The 17,662-nt window shown below is 40.0% G+C and overlaps 1 protein-coding gene across 6 annotated transcripts in view; it reads right to left on the bottom strand.

Moving 5' to 3' along the window:
• TNRC6B (trinucleotide repeat containing adaptor 6B) overlaps positions 1–17,662 on the bottom strand; it is a 132,275-nt gene that overhangs the window by 75,764 nt on the left and 38,849 nt on the right. Inside the window, exon 1 of one of the 6 annotated variants that reach the window (XM_063154587.1) lies at positions 5,415–5,684. The exons of the other annotated variants lie outside the window; for them this stretch is intronic. Within the exon in view, the coding sequence (XP_063010657.1) occupies positions 5,415–5,419 (5 nt within the window). The 5' untranslated portion in view covers positions 5,420–5,684. Of the gene's footprint in view, positions 1–5,414; positions 5,685–17,662 lie in introns of those variants that run through there. 6 annotated transcript variants of the gene reach the window in all.

The following is a 17,662-nucleotide window of genomic DNA, read 5'->3' as shown; positions in this document are numbered from 1 at the left end:
AACCCCAATTCCAGCAGTTCCACTGCAGCTTAAGTTTTGCCATTTTCCTATGTACACAGAGGCTGTGCCCAACACCCACTGAGATTACAAGTGGACAGCAGATTTATGACAATGTTATTCAGCAAATGCTGTGCTTAATAAGGGGAAAAGAACCCTACTGAGAATACCAGAAGTAATTTTCCTGCTGTTTTATTTTTTAAAGAAATACTTCTTCTCTGCTTCAGAAATTAAGGCAATATTCTGCTTTCGTTCAAATCAATTCAGCTGCCATACTCAGACCTGTATTTCAGGAAGCCTTAACGCTCCATCTGCTAAGCACACTGGGAAAGTTGAGCATGCTTCCCTTATAATTTTAACATGCACAGTGGGGTTTAATGTAGTTTTAAGGAACTAAAAAAGAATGGTCACCTTGATTTAAAAAATTCATGTCTTTCTGCTTTTTAGTTGCTGAAGTAACTACGCTGTTCAAAGCACACCCAACTATGATGGAGCTCTACATCAAAATGAAGCTCTTCTGACACAAATTAGACAACTACTTCTTTGTTTGCAGAGAATGTAGCTATAAAAATAAGCATTAAAAAGCTGAAGCGTTTTTTCGCTGGACTACCTCCCTGTATTATTTCTTGCTGCTCTTACTGAAGCCACCTCAAAATTTGTTGATCTCCCCCACTGCTAAAATGTGGCCTCACACATCCCATCCTAAGAGAAGAACTCCCCTGCTGGCATGAAATCAAACACAATTGTATCTTGATGCCTTGTTTCAGTTCTGCTGGAGTAAATTCCAAGGTCACATTTCATTTCTAAAAGTCTCAATTTAACACACGTTTTTATCAATATAAACATGTTTTATACTTTTAAGCATTTTTCCATCTATCAGTGTCAAGGTATTTTTAGATGATTTTCTCTGCCTAAAATATACAAACATCCATTTAACTGAGTTCAGACACAAATGATAGCACTGTAAGGAGCAGTAGTCAACTTTCACTCTTACTAACTATGGTTTTTTAACAGAACTGCCCTCACTATCTCCAGATGTATTAGCACACATTTTTCCATGGTGTTTAACACATTTGGGTTTGTTCTGCCTTTAAAGTACATCTCGTGTTTTATTAATCTATCTTCTCTTAGGTATCTGAAAAAACTCCAAGGGTTGTATCTTGTGTTATGTTTTCCCACGTGACTAAACAGACTAATTAAAAGTAGTCTTTAAAGTACAATATTTTAAATGAGAAGTCCTTCAATTTACTCAGGTTATAACACCCAAATATCACATGAACCAGTTCTTAAGATACAACTTCCCAGAAATTATTAGAAAATATACACTTGTAGTAACAGCAGGGCATTTCATCCCTAAACTATAATGCCAGCATACTGTACACAGACAGGAAAACAGCCTTTAAAATGACAATATCCATTAATCTTAGGAATTCCCTTCAGAAGTCTGTTGATGGCACAAAAAAAAAACAAACCAAAAAAACAAGGTTTCCATACATTATGCTGCTCCCAGAATATATGTTCTGTCTCAGCAAAAAAAAAACCAAACCCAAACCCACCAAAACAAAACAAAAGCCCAACCAAACAAAAGCAAAACACAAACTCCCCCTGTTGTGTTCTTTAGTAGGAAGTCTATGTGTAAAGGAGAACTGAAGCAGTGACAAGTGCTGAACGTACAGCTGTGGATTGGAATTCACCACCAATACAGAAAAGCACCACAAATACAAAAAGGCACCGTTCCTCCTGTCTTCTAAAGAGCAATTATGGCACCATCACAACAACAAAACATAAATATTCTCAATATATAGTACTTATCTCCACGATAGCTCCATATTTGCCTTCCATGCTGAAATGGCCAAAACCTGTTACCTTGACACCCAACTTCAAGCAACTTGTTTGGCCAGTATTTGAAAAATGGCACGTGCAATCATACCATGTAAGACTGCTAATGCTAGCATTACATTAGCAACTAAAGATTTCAGAAGGAATACATCTGTATTTCTCCTATACATTTGTATTAATCTGACCTGAATTTTACATCATTAATTCCGGAGCAATAATGTTAGCCCGATATTTAAAGTTAGCTACTTGAAATCAAAGGTAACAAAACTAGAACCCTGATACTCACATCTGCTTCCCTCGACAGGACATGAAATACAGGTCCTTGGAGCTAAACATCCTATGTATCTTATTTTCTTGCCTCAAATTTTGAGCTGTTTAAAGAGGAAATCAACACCTAACAAAGTGAAACAGCTCTTAGAAAGGCAGTAGATGGTTTCCTCATCAATTAAAGCAAAAATCACTGAAACTTTTCCGTGATGAACTACTACCAGCTGAAGAGAGTACCAAGGGTGCAGCTTCCAAAAAATATTGTTCAAAATAAACTGTAAGTTAAAGGTCTCACCTTCCACCCTGGTCCAAAAGGAATGTAGATCCATAATGACCAGAATTAAAGAACTCTGTTCCAAGATGCAAGACAAGTTTCTAAAGGGGTACCTGGAAACTTGTGGACAAAAATTCTCTTCCAGAAATACTGTATTTCTATGGATTTTTCCTCATAGATTTGACACTTTCTCCTCTACCAAGCCACCTATTAATAAGTAAGAAACAAAAATCTTAAAAAGGTTAAGTTCAGCTGAAATCAGCTGGCAAAGACTGCACGATCTAACAAAGTTTCTTTTTCTTCCTTCTCAGCAGGAGAGAGAGAGGCTCAAAGAAAAGCAACTGAAACTAAGCATACTGATCTTTCAGTCACTTGTTTTCCCTGAATTTTTTCCCATTAGAACTGCAGACTCCTGTATATTGAAGCTCAATGGTAATAAGGCTTTTCTTGTCAATTATTTCTCAAGAATCTCTTAGATGTAGTGCAAAAATCTCCAGGGGTTCTGCTGACTACAGACTTCACTGCAGCTTTCAACCTACTAAAACAGTCTGCTTTGGAAAGGGAGTGATTCCTGTAGATACCAACAATAACTGACATGCAAATGCAAACAGAAAAATTTAATAAAGCTTCTGCACTCAGCATCGTCACTGCAAACTGAACGAAGCAAAAAAACTTCCCCTGCCCCCATGCCTCTGTAAGCTTCAAACTGATCTAGAAATTGCAACTCAAGTCAGGTCTCTCAAATGTAAGCGTTTTGTTCCCGCTGTACTGCAGGAATGCACCGAATACAAACAGCGTTGTGAATTGCCCAGATTCACACTTAAAATCCTACGGCTGCACAGACTGCACAGCACGCAGCACAGCCCGCAGTGAGATCTGAGGGGTCAAAAGCATATTTGTAACAGGAATTACTTTAATTGGTCCTTCCTATTCACAATTACAGTCTCAAATGTTTGACAGCCTCCTTATTGGAATGATTTCTATTATTCTCCATAGCTCCCTTTTGTGTGACCCACAACAGCTTCTGTAGCCAGGAGCAGCAGCAGTTATTGGGAACCACCCTGTATTCCACCACCTGAACCATCAAGCTATACGTGCAAACATCTACACATTCTGCAAGCGTGCAACGCAGGCAGTAAGGCATGAAGGCAAAAAATACACAGAAAAGGCAAGTACTGTTCTGAAGTGCAGATTCTGAGAAGACTACATCCTACAATACTGCCACCTCAGGACACAACTTAGGTTTTCTTTACTTCTTCAGTTCAGCCATCCCATTCTACAGCAATTATCAAATAAATTGCAGTAACTGATGTTTCTCTCCAGTAAGCTCCAAATCTGAGAATACTTCTACTTTAGACTGCATTTGAACACAGTTCTAATGTCTAATTGTTGTTTGTCCATCAACAGGTAGATTCAACATATTTTAGCTACATCCAGATCTCCACTGAGCCCAAGAAGATTTTGAATAACAAAAGCCATCAGGGTACATCATGTCAAAGACACTGCACGTTTTTAGAGCATTTCCTCAGATACCTGTCAGTAACGTGAGAGTGGAATCTAGTAAATTCATTAACCCTAAGCAAAGGGCATGTGTTACTTCATGTATTAACTGAAGTAACACATGTATTAACTATTAAATGCTTAAGGATCGAAATTACCAGCAAGAAACAGTATGTAAAATTTGAGTAGAGTTCTCTTTTATTAGCTTTCTCTAATCTAAAATTAAAAAAAATAAAACTCCAAAGATACCACCTCCTAATTTCCAGGAGAAACAACACACTGCAGAATAATTCTGAGTATTTGCTAGCCAATGCAGAAAAAAAAAGTCCCAAGATATACAAGACTATAATGACAACAATCAGATGCATTTTCAATATGCTTATTGAAACCTGTCTCCTCCATTTGTGTTTAACTGTATGCATGTAAGGCCACAAAGAAATATAAAATACGAGCCATCTTGTAGGTTTACAAAGTTGATCTGCTAACCACAATCAGTACACGAATACACTGCAATGTGGAGTACGTTCACACGATTATTTGCAGAATTATCTGCTGCTTACATGTTCAGCTACAAAAAAATATCACAAAGCAATGCCTGTGAGGAAGGGGTGAAATATAATGTACACCACCACAGAAATTTTTTCATTTAACCCCACAGAAAGGAGCATTACATCACACTCTTACAATGCAGGAGGAGGGGCCTGTTCTCAAAAAGCAAGCTCCAGCTATTTCCCTTTAATTTTCTGCTTGGTTCTGGAGGGAGTTGCAAAAATAACTCGATTTAAATTTTTAGCAACACAGAAGGCTGGGGGGGGGGGGGGGGGGGCGGGGGGAGGAAAGCGAGAAAGTAAGTGTAGGCAAAGGGCTGCGCTAAGGTGGAGATGAACGCTTGCTTCCCGTAGGACACGGCAGCCCGGCCGTGGCAGCATCCCGCACATTCCTGAGTACCTGGCGCACGGCGGACGCGCCGCCAGCCCGGCCGAGCCCGCGCGGAGCCCCGCGGCGGCAGCGCCGGGCCCGGCCGAGCCCCGGCCCCGCAGCGCTCCCCGCGCCGGAGCCGCCGTCCGCCCCTGCGCCCGCGGAAGGCACGGCCCCGGCCGGCCCCGCTCCGACCCAGCAGCAGAAAGAATGCCAGCTCGGTTTTATACATGCAAATTTTTGCAGCAGATTTAAGAGCTCCGGGTGCTGTGGGGAAGAAATGTCGCTTTAAAAAGCCTCTATTTAAATAAAACAAGATTTTCAGCACTATCTTGTACTTCGCCAGCTCGAAAAATACAAACGATCTTCTGTAATTTGCCTAGGTGTTTTAAATTACAAATATCTTCCAAATCCACACCGCACTCGTACGGAGAGCTCCTTCTAAAAAACCCAAAAAATCCACTAAAAGTGCCGTACACGTACAAGCAGACAAGATCTGAAGCAAGTCTTTGTGCTAGAAAAGACACCTCTGCCAAGCCACGGATGGAAACGGTCAGCTCAGGCTCCTAAAGAAATCAACTGATAGGTAAAAACAATAAAACATAAACGTACCACTAACCTCATAAAGTGCAGCAGTGCTTAAATCCAGCGAGTTGAGGCATACAAGGTAGAAATGGAAATGAAAAAAAAAATCCAAAAATGGTTTTGTGTTTTTGCTTTTTTTGTTTAGGTTTTTTTTTCTTTTTTGTTAATTTTTTTTTTTTTTTTTGCTCTCTCTTTTTTTTATTTCAAACGTTCAGAACCCAGCAGACGCTCCGTCGGCCATTTTGGCTGCGCTCCCTCGCTCTCTCCTCTCGCTCCCTCCCTCTCGCTCCCTCTTGCTCTCTCTAAAGGAAGCAGCTTTTTTGTGACCTTCAAATACGGGCGGCTCACGTGACCCCGCGCGCGCTGTCACTCACCGCCAGGGCCCGCCCCGCCCCCCGCCTTAAAGGCACAGCGCCCTGCCCGCGCCGGGCCGGCCTCCCCGCCGAGCCCCGCGCCAGGGGGGTACAGTGGGGAGCCCCGAGAGTACGGAGGGCGGCCCAGATGGAGCTGCTCTCTTTAAAACCGGCTAAAAAGACAGCATGCAATTACGCTAGCTCTATATTAGGGCTGCAGAGCCGACAAGCGGTGGATGGTGAATATTAAGTCCCTCCAGCCAGAGGCGCTGCTCTGCGGTGCACCGGGAACACCGACCCCAGCGCTCGCCTGCAGGAACCCCCGTTTTAAGCACAACGCCCTCCTGACTCAAGGACCGGAGGTTCATGCTCGGACCAAAGTTAATCCAGGCTGTAAGCGGACTGCCCACGCCACACGCACGCATAAACTCGAGATCAAGGTCCAGACACAGGAACACCCGCAGGACAGCAGAGCAAACTCGGTCTCTGCCGGCTTGAAGTCTCAGGCTGCAACTCAGCCATTAGGCAGACACTCCACAGCCTTTTCCCAACAATTTCCATAGATAGCTGCTCTAACAGCGGCTGAAACAGAGAAGCCCAGCATCTTGTAACATTAAAAAAAAAATCTGCGGGATGTTTCCAGATGTTACTGTGCAGAAACAGTAAAGAATACCGCTCAGCAAAAGCATATGGTGACACTGGTACGATCCTGCTGTGGGAGACCTGCTCCTCAGTCAGCCCAGCACAGGTAGGAAATGCTGGAGCTGACTTTGTAATGGAACCATGCCTGGGGAGGGAGCTGACAGCTCGCTCGGGAAGCTCTTGGGAGCACCCTCAGCATCGAACCCTTAAAATACACAAGTTTTAAATTCTGTACAGTTATGCACCGTAACGATGTAGAACGTAAAAAAGCCAGAAACACACCTGAACACCAGGAGAACCTGTAACATGGACACCTTGGTACAGACTTTGTGTCTGGGTGTGTGCAAATTGCTTTAAATACGCTACAGCAAGTGAAGTATTGAATACTGCCATCTCAGACCTACAGCTACACTGCTGCTGTGCTTACACTAACTTCTACTTGATAATTCTGTGTAAAATTAGCCAAAGATTAAGTGCTGCTAAATCCTTTAGACATAAAACCACTGATAAGTGTGAGGCTAAGTCAGGCAAGCTGGTCCACTCTGAACCTCGTAATTTAATGGGTCTCCCTTACCCTTTGCACTCTTACTTTTTTTTTTTTGTTTTTTTTTTGTTTGTGTTCCCAGTCCCTGCACGAATTTCTTCAAATTGATTATGATCTGATTTTCCTTGCTATGCTTCATCCAGGTAGTAAGCAATATTCTGAGCTGGAGGGAAAAAATTCCAACTCCTGACCCTGCACAAGCCACCCTAAGAATCACACCCATGTGCCTGAGAGCTTTATCCAAATACATCTTGGATAAAACACAGGCAGTGTTTTATCAGTGGTGCTTTTGCCAATACCTTTGACAGGAATTCTTTAAGCATCTAAATCACCCATTCATGACAATACCATGGAATGAAACTAACTTGGAGATCCATGTGAGGGCACTCCAAAGGAATTAATTTGAGGGGGGGCAGAAGCTGCACATCTTATGAATGAGAATAAAAATTATTAGTATGTATTATTGAACATAAGCCATTGGCCTTTGCAGGAGGCCATGCAAGGCTACTGTGGCTCTGGTTCTGACGTGTTTTGCTCCAAGCCTCATAATAAGGTACAGAAACTCAAATGGGGATTCTGCCACTGACAGGATTCCTTCAACAGGAATGCAGCCGGCACTGTGACCATCTGTCTCTGCAGGCTCAACAAACTCTGGCAATAGCTAATGTCAGATGCATTCTGGGGTTCTTAATGAAATAGAAGCAGCTGGCTATAACTGCTCAGGTTGCTCTGCCTAAACCAGAGCAGAGAATTGCCCTGCTGGATGTCGCAGACTGGAGTGTTTTGTGGCTGCTCTAATCCAAGCATAGCAATTTAGGAAATGTGGTGAGAACTCAGGGAACATCTTATTTGTGGCAAAACCCAAAGAGAACACCACAATCATTCTAAATTCCTAATGACGAAATCCAAACCAACTGCTAGGCATCCCATTCACACAGTTTCATAAAAGCAAATGTAAATTCACATCTATGAAACAGCTATCCCCTCCTGAAAAAAATACATCAAGTTCTGCAGCTACATGTTCTATGCATGTTCACACTGAGTAAGACAGTATGCATTAAGCTACAGACAATTTTATTTCTTCTCAAAAGCCAAATTGTTTTACTGAGACCTAGAAATCCTCTTAACTTCACTAGGGTTTGCCAGCTCTCCATTCTGAAGTCCTGGAAGCCTTTACTTTAAGGAGATGATAATACTGTGATGATTTTCACAAGCAAGCACTCACTCAAGTTGCTACGTATCCAAGTTGAAATAACTGCTATAAAATTTCACCTTGCCAATGTTCTATTGACAAACCTTTTTTAATCAGAAAGTAAGCAAATTATTAGTGAACCAAAAATATTTAGAGAAACTAGTATGGGTAAATCTTGAATAACTGTATCTTTAATTAAATTTTTCCACTAAACTACCATTTCAAAGGTATCAATTCTTTACTTATTCTTGTTGGCATATTGATTAAGATGGCTAACAAAAAGGTTTTGGGTTTTCGTTTGATTTGGGAGGTTTGTTGAGTTTTATTTGTCTGTTCTGCATCACAGTAGTTCAGAAAACAATGGAGTAGGGCATAAATATACACACAGCATATCCAAAACCTGCACCTTCCTTTTCAGAGGGCAGTTGCATTTCAAAAACCTAACCATTAATTATTCTGATGCCAACAGGCTGTTAATAGCCAGTGTTAATAGGTTATAGCCTTGTTATGTGCTACTAACTTATCTGATTACAAACAGTTCATTTCTAAGCTCCTTCCATCTGAGGATCATAAAGTACTTTAAAATCTTTAATGAAGCCTCACAGTGCTCCTATGAGGACAGTATCCAGTATGAGCAGACATATACATGCACATTAAGAGAGATGCTTACAATCATGGATTCCCTGCACTAGTATCTCAGCTGAGACAGGAGAGGAATAGGTTTTTCAATTCATATTAAGCCATATAGTGGTTCTAGTAAGAACTCATTCTTTTTGATGACCTATCAATAAGAATCAAGCAATTAGGCTTCACTATTATGTACACAGACATGCTCCAGTGTCCACTGGAACTGAGGCATCCACACCCTCCAGCTGTTGAAAAGGAGACCTGGTCTGTCTGACCTGTAGCTCTTTACTCAGATTTAAAAGGATCTGACTTCATCCCAGTCCATATGCAAAGCTCCCTCTTTCATGAGCTGGCATTTTGTTTGGGCTCAAAGTCCTTCAGTTTGATGTCGTATCTTACTTTGAAGGCTGCACCCTCATCATCCCAACACTGGACCTCACCCACTGGGCTTTCTATACTGCCTATACACCCATGGCAATAAATAGAAGACTTATTTTTTTTCCCCAGAAAGTTCCTCATAGCTGATACTATGACAGTGGAAAAGTCAATTAATCTCCTCCTAACACAGCTCCTCAGTGAAATCTCAAATATTAACAAGTTTCTCATAGCATGAATGCCTTGTCACCAGCTGTCCGTTCTACTGCTGTTGAAGTTTGACTCCTCAAATATTAAGGAAAAAAGGCAGATTTTCCTGCCAAACTGAACTGAAGCCTATGTGCCCTCTACCCTACTGCAGCTCATCAGTTTGATTTCTCCAGATCTCCCTCTCCCAACCCCAGAAGTGGGATGCAACAAGAGATGCAAGATAATTGGAGGCAGATTACAGATTACTCACCAGCTCCCCAGCAGTCCAACTGCTCGGGATTACAATCCCACCAAGCATAACTTTTCAAGCTAAAAGGGATCAGAAAAGTGCCTGCCTTTCCTGAGATCAGGCTAAAAGCATAACTCAGGGTAGGGACATGTATGCAAGGACTATGTTTCATAGTTCCACAATTTCTAATAATAAAAAGCAAGCAGAGAACCCTATAAATTAAGAAATAGAATTAAAAGTCTTAACTTTTCATTGTGTGCTCTTAAAATCACCATATGGTTTATTTCAAGGGAAACAATATTTTTTCTATTAAAAACAGTCTCAGTCCTGGATAATGGATGGTTCAGATCACTTTAAAATTATTTTCTCTAATTGGACAGAGATGCTGAGGTCCAACACTTGTGAAAATTGAAGATGATAGCTAATTCTGGCTGTACCAACATACTTTTTTTCAGTCTTCACAGCAATTTCACCTAAGCCATTGTGCAAGAGTGATCACCTCACCTTGAGGAGTGCTAAACTGTCAAGCATTCAAACATTTTTCAAGGACAAAACACTCACCGTAAGGAAAACTAGGGTTTTTTTGGGGGGTCCTACCCTTCCACACTTAGTAAATAGCGAGATATTTTATGCTGCAAAATTGTGAAAACCAAGCTGGCAGTGGTTTTTAATGATAGTAATCAAAAGTATAATGTAAATAGTTTCTTCAGAGAAAAATACCATTACTAAAAGCATCCAACAAAGGAAAAGCTTGTTTGGTTTCTGAAAAGGTTACAGAAGCTTTTGCATCCCTTACACAAAGGCACCTATCAACACATTTTAGGGATTATTATTACTATTATTATTCCAAACTTACATTGCAACACCACTTTGGAGTCATACTAAGCTCAGAGCTCATTCATATTTTGCCAGGAACAAAAGAAAGAATACAAGGTCTGAAAACTTCAGTTTAAGAACGACACATGACTTCAAGCCCAAGCCAAGTTCTGACCCTATGCATTAATGAAGTACTCAGGGAAAGATAATGAGTCAGAAGGAAAACTTTATTCACCAAATTTTGCAAACACTCGTTTTTCCACCTAATTTTTCCTCAATCTGCTGCAATACTTTCCCTCACTGTTCAGCCTATAAATAATCTACCACTAAGCCTCCACTTCTTCAATTCCCCAAATGCCCTTTCCAGACTGCAGAAAGAGAAATCTTTCAATCTGCCTTTTAACAAAGTTGTTGGGTGAACAACAGAACTGAAAGCTCATTTCCTACGAATCTCTGTCACACATCACTGCACCTCTACTTTCCACACTAATCCCAGCTTCCTGCACAGCCAGTTCTCCTTTGATGCCAAGGTTCTAACAGCATATTGAGCTCTATGCAGAGCTCTTCCCATAAATTGTTTTCACCTCTTTCAGTGTTTGGGCAAAAACTAGCATATACTGCAGCTAATCCCAAAACACACACATGATTAGCTGTTAGAAGACATAAACAGAACAGATAATTATTTGTCTTGTCCTGAAACCCTTCTGTTAGTGGAGAAATCAATTTTGGTCTCTTCTCTAGGAAGCTACAGAAGTTTATTATATGGATAATTATATTATAGTTTCTTGCTTCTCTGCCTCACTTGACCAGAACTGGACAACAGACTCCAAACTTATTTGGGAAAGATAAAAACATGAAAAGCCATTGCATGAGACTTAACTACTGTAGGAACTGAAAGAATTGACCCCCAAGATCATCTCCTGCCAATGATTATCAACATCTCAATACTGATCAAATCTTTATATCCATATACTTGGACATAAAATAAGGACTTTCCAGTAACATCACTGCAACGAAATTTGTGTAGATTAATATTCTTAGAATTTCTTTAACCTGCTCATTATCAACCCAGAAGCATCTTGATTTTGAAGGCTATAGTCCTATCCTAACAGGTTCCTAAAATCCTATAAATGGCCAAAATATCACTGAAATGGGAGACAGTTATCTCTTTAATGCAATTATATGAATGAGAGTGAAAAGAGAATCACAGAATGTTCATATTGGTTCATATCCAAATATGATTTTGCTCAGAAAGGTCCTTTAAAGATCCTCTGGCTCCAACCCCTCTGCTGTGGGCAGGGACACCTTCCACCAGAGCAGACTGCTCAAAGCCCCATCCAGCCCGGCCTCAAACACTTCCATGCACCTTTCAAATAAACAGACATTCATGGAAATGGTATAGTATGCCATCCTAGCCATAGATACAGCGAGTGTTGCTTTCTAATTGTTATTTACAGCATGCAAATTACCATGCCAGTTACATGACTGATCCAACTGACTTTCCATCAACCATCGCTGTTACTACAAATTTCAAAAGGAATAATAATTTCATTCATTAAAGCCTTCCTTCACCCTGTTTAAGTCTTGGAGCTTTACAAATTTTAAAATAACAGCAAGTTTTTTCATCTGACCAGGTTAGAATATTTAAGAAAAAACTTCTTTCATGTCTACAAGAACTTTACCACAACAGAACCCCCTTCTTTATATGGTGCCTTTAGACATGCTCCTGAACTCTACTAAAAGCAGATTTCTTACAAATACTTTTAGGATATCTCAGAAAAGACAAGGAAGATTTTTGGACTGAAAGTCTTATTCTAGTTCAATCTTTTTTTTTCCTAGCTAAAAAGAGGCTGTGCTGTGCTTAGTGGTTTTTATTGTTTTGGGTTTTTTTTTAAATATATTTTTGGTGAGACAGCCCACTATCTTGCTACAAATTTTTCTAACTTGTCTTTAGTTTTAGCATGGGGAGTTCAATCACTGGGCCGGAAACCTCTCGAGCAAAGGAATTTCTGGCATCTTGGTTGAAGCTGGCACCAACCCATTTTCCTTTGTTCTCATTAAAGGAACCATAATATGCTAAGTTAAATAATAATAATAAAAGCAAGCCAGACCAAAACAAAACACCCAAAGTAAAAGCAGAATATGAAAAGAATGTATTTTGAGTGGATTACTGTAAGAAAGGATTTCCCTAATTTGACTTTTTTTTAATAAAGCACTATTTATTGCTGCAAAAATCTGTAAATGGATCTTTCCAAGTGACTTGAACATCTTCCCTGAGTAATTTGCCTTCATGTACAGTCCTTCAGTTTGAAATGTCAGGAAAGGAACAGCTGGCTATCCATGCAGAAAATTCTACAAGCTGTAACTGTCACAAATATTCAAATGCATGCAGTAACCCAAAAACCAGTATGACTCCCAAATATGAACAACTTTGACTTAGGGCAAAGAGTCCAGCAAATTCAATCTATTTAGGTAGGAGAAAAAGAAATCATAGCAGCTCTCCAGATCACAGCATGCCAGAGGAGCAATGCAGCTTAAGACCTGCAAAATATCTCTGTAAACAAGTTTTTAATTCATACCATGTTTACCACACAGTACAATATTTTTAGTCATACACAGTAAGTAATATCTTTTCCATGGAAATAAAGAGCTTGCTTTTTTTCCTTACCTCCTTTTCTTTAACCAATAATGGTCACTTTATCAAGGCATCTGCATCTTAGAACTGTGACCATTTACCTGTCTCTACTTTAACCTCTGGTATACCTAAGTCACAGTACACAGTCATCAAAATTTCTATTTTTTCCACACAAACAAAAAGACATCACAAACTCATTTACATAGCATAAAAGCAGTATGTAAAAAAAAAAAAAAAAAAGTAGTGCTTTTTTCCCCTTTCCTTCCTTCATCTCCTTGAAAGGAAGAGTCAATCATTCAACCATTGTGGGCATACACACAAAAAATACCAAAAAATTGATGATTTTTTTTTTTGAGAGAGAATGAAGCAGAGAAAAAAGCAGTGAACATCTTAAATTTGATGCAAAAAGGGGAAAAAATTTTAGGACTGTAATTCATACACATTTATGACGCCACTGACTTGTGCTAGCAGTCCAAAAACTAAATCCTTAGCAAATCAGAATTAGTGGCACTAACTTGGCGTAGGTACTACAGAAATTAATCTAAATTGTATTTTTACATTAAGAATATAGACACAATTCTAATTTAGACAGGACTCAAAATTATTAAAAGCCCATATAGAATTGTATTTAGGTTGGAAAAGACCTTCAAGACCATCAAGTCTAACCATCAACCAGCACTGCCAAGTCTACCACTACATCTTAGATGATTTTGCTTGCTATTCTTGAAGTCTGTCACAGCTGACTCCCATGGTAGGTGTCATCCAAGAGCTGCCATCTAAATAGCAACAAAATGTTGAAAAGAGAGTAATGTTCAGCCATCCATATAAATGGTACATCCATATAAGTGGAGGGCAGTTATCCCAGCAGCTCCTGAGGAAGTTGGCAACTTTGGGAGAGAGAAAAAAGGAACAGCCACTAACCAAACAGACCTAAAAGCCCCCAACTCCTTGGACAAGGAACTCCAGATGTCAATACAATGTCCAGCAGACTCTCCATGAATTTTTCCAGGAATTCCTGGAAAGGGACTAGAGGACAGGAGTAGGTGGAGAGGTGGGTGGTGGTGTCTGGAATACAGAGGCTTTGGGATTTTAGGAATTTGATCAGGATGCAAATACTCTCCCCTTCAAAGTACAGTAAGCTCTGTAAGACAGCAGCAAATCAGGATATCCTCCATTCCACTAGCAATCACAATTACTACTAACTGGAATAACTAGAGATAACAATCAAAGGATACGTGACACTATGGGTATTTTGCAGTATATCATACTTACAAAATCAAGCAATCTAGAATGGAAAATATATTTTCACTAAGGCAAGAGTGAAGCAGTCTCTTGATCAGACCAGACTGCAAATTCAGAAGCAGGCTCTGTGCTCTTCCTAACTGGACAAATGCAGATCTCGGGGTGTGGGGAGAGCCCAAACAAACTAGCCTGTTTCTCACCACAAGACATCTGGAAGAGAGCAGCATAAAATCCTCAGCAAAGAAGTGTCAAAGCATTCGCACTTAGAATGTACACTGCCCAAAATATTTTCCTCTCTCAATATTCCAGCAGCAGTGTAGACTAAACACATTGTGATAACAAGTGGGAACTTCACTTCCAAAGTTGACATTTTCTGCCTGACTTCCTTTTTTTTCCTTAACGGTCGCTCATCCGGCTTCCGTTTCTTTCCACACATTAAGGAAATACTTGCAAAACAGCAGTACATGAAGCTGTAGGTTAGCTGAGGTGTATGAAAGGACTGTATTTGTTCATGATTTTAAAGGAAAAAAAGAAAAGATAAAATCACTGAGGACATGAAATGTGGAGTCTTACAAATAACGAAATGACAACTGAAAGCCTTTTCAAATCTAACTTTCAGAAGCAAATGCCTAATTTTAAAATATTTTTGCTTAGAATACTCAGACAAGAGTCTTCCTGTGGGTAATACTTATAATTTTAAGTACAAAAACTTCAAAACATTTAATGATAACACTGAACTAGTAAAATATGGAAGAAAATGAAGCTTTTGCCATTTTAAAGTGCTTGTGTATAAATTCTGCATATTGTTCAGAAGTACTACATTGTAAAGGTGCAAGCCAGCTTTTGTAACTTTTTTGACATACAAGTCACAGCTAAAACACAGCTGCCTCTACAGATACAGATTTCGCTCATGTCTCATTAATTTCTACCCACTCAATTGCAAAACAAAGGACAATTCTTTTCTCTATGCCTCAGGGCCCATTAAACAAACAGGTAAACTTGCCTTCAAATGCAAACTTGTCCTGTCACTCACTCCACTGTATGGACTAAAAACATCTGTATAGTAGGAAGGTGATGAAAATATTCCTTAATCCTTAGCTGGACCAGTGTTCATCTGGTTTTCATTTAATGGTCTCACACCCTTAAATACCCTATCAAATCTCTAAGGGTATAAAAGAAAGAAGTTAGAACTCTCCTATTGACATGCCAGTATCAGAGCAAGCCTGAGTTACCACTGGCTCTGAAGCCCAGTCTGACACACAAACAGAACTGCAGCAGCCTGTGACAGAGAGGTTTGCCATGGCCAACACAGACATCCCACATCTCCCTGTGGGGACTTGTTAGGATCCCAGGCAGAGGACTCAAATCTTTGGGGACATTTCTTTAATGGGCTAGTTATTCTATACACAGAGAACAACCAGCAATATAAAGACAGCTATGTCTTTACATAATTCTTGAATGTAATTCAAGAAATAATGCATTGCCATTAATGTCACAGAATTCGGGTTGATATGCAAATTTAGGTACCTCAAAACTAAGTTGATAATCTGAATTAGGATTTGGATACTACTTTGAAAATCAGAGCATGAATCCTCTGACAAAAACCAACCTCTGCTGAGGTCAGTACTGCCAGTAAATTTAAAAAGTGTAATGGCACTCAAGGCAAGCATCAATATCTTCTGTAATATTGAATGTCACAGAATCACAGAAATTCTAGGTTGGAAGAGACCTTTAAGATCATCGAGTCCAACCCATGTTCTAACACCTCAACTAGATCATGGCACCAAGTGCCACATCCAGTCTTTTTTTAAACTATTGAACAAATCCTCTGTTACACAAGCTTTTAGCTAACTGTTTACATTTGGTAAGAACAATGTTTTATCCCAAAGGAACAGAAACTATGCTAGGGACCTTTGTGGAATTTTAACTGTTCAAAAGAACACTGCAGCAGTTCATAACAATGTCTGTCATTCTCACCAACCAAACCAGACAACTTCAGGGTATACCACTGCAGCCATTTTATAGTTGGCAGCAACACCATGGAAGAGAAAGGCTGGTTCTTTTGTGCCATTGAAGCAGTGATGTTTGCATGTGCCCCTGACATAGCAGGCTGCTGAAAACAAAGACTGGCCTGTAAACTGGCTTCTTGATTTCACTTAGTTTTCCCACAGCAAAACTAAGCCAGGGGGAGGGGGGAGCTATTCTGCTGTATAAGTGAACACAGGGGTAAGTTTTAATGAAGACTGGGCCACGTTCAGATACACATTCAAAGATGAAAGGCAATGATCATAAATTCTTACTGAATATTAGGAAATTTTCTTCACTGTGAGGGTGGTTATTATTGCAGCAGACTGTCCAGAAAAGCTCTCGAATAAACCTGAGAAGCTTGATACAACTCAAAAGTTAAATCTAACCTTCAAATTGGCCCCTCCATCCAAACCCCCCTCTTTGGACACAGTACTGGACAAGATGACTTTTGGAGTCTGCAATTCCTGTTTCCAGGTTAGGCCACTTTAGCTACTATTTTCTTTTAACTGTAGTGTCACACAAATCTGTGAAGACATTGAACCTTCCTGCTGAAATGTCAAAGAAAAATAAGATTCTATTACCAAATGTTAAACAATTTTGTGATGCTCAGTGGTTCCAATCTCATCCAGGTATTACTGCAATTTTGGAGGGTTTCATTAAAAACCCTTGCCTCAGAATCAGTACATTAAACTACCAAGCCAGGGAAAAGCCTGTTCAGTAGGTCTAACCAATGACACTTTCTAAACTACAGAAATTATTTTGTTTTGATACCTTTCTAACAATGTAAATCACTTCCAGAGGTACAAATTGTCAAGACAGTTGAAGAATTTTCTCTCCCATTACTACAAAACAGCAGGTAAGGAATAGCCAGCTGAGGCACTTCAAACAGCAGCAGCAGCTTGGCTCAGTCCTACTAAATGTGAGTATGAACTTGGCTCACTTTTTGTCTGAACAGCTACTGTCAAACAGACCTCTCCATGTGCCAGCTAGGAAGAGTAAAACATTTACATTTATCTTATAAAAAGGAGTAGTTTTTCATTACCCAGTCCCTTTCACTCATTAGGGTGCATACATTTCTGGTTGTGACAGCAGGTGGTAGTTTATTAGCACAAGCAGAGTTGCTAATTAATGCTGCTAGAGCTAGGAGCAGAACCTCAATTTAAGGACTTCAGCAGAATTCTTCTTCCTGCCCCATGCTCATCAACACAAGTTTGACTGTTTTGGAAAGATGCTTCTGGATCCCACTTGCCTCTTAATCTTTGCTCCAGCAGTAGTAAAGTAAAAGCCCTATTACAACTGATAAGGGCACTACAGGCTGCTGCCATCTAAAATGTAAGTATTTTGTGGGGGGAGATAATATTTACTCCCTAAGCATGCCAGCTTAGGTCA

Source organism: Melospiza melodia, chromosome 4 (assembly GCF_035770615.1).
Source record: "Melospiza melodia melodia isolate bMelMel2 chromosome 4, bMelMel2.pri, whole genome shotgun sequence".
In the NCBI taxonomy this organism is placed as follows: Eukaryota; Metazoa; Chordata; class Aves; order Passeriformes; family Passerellidae; genus Melospiza; species Melospiza melodia.
The sequence above is the reverse complement of the archived record's forward strand: the minus strand, read 5'-3'. Positions and strand labels throughout refer to the sequence as shown.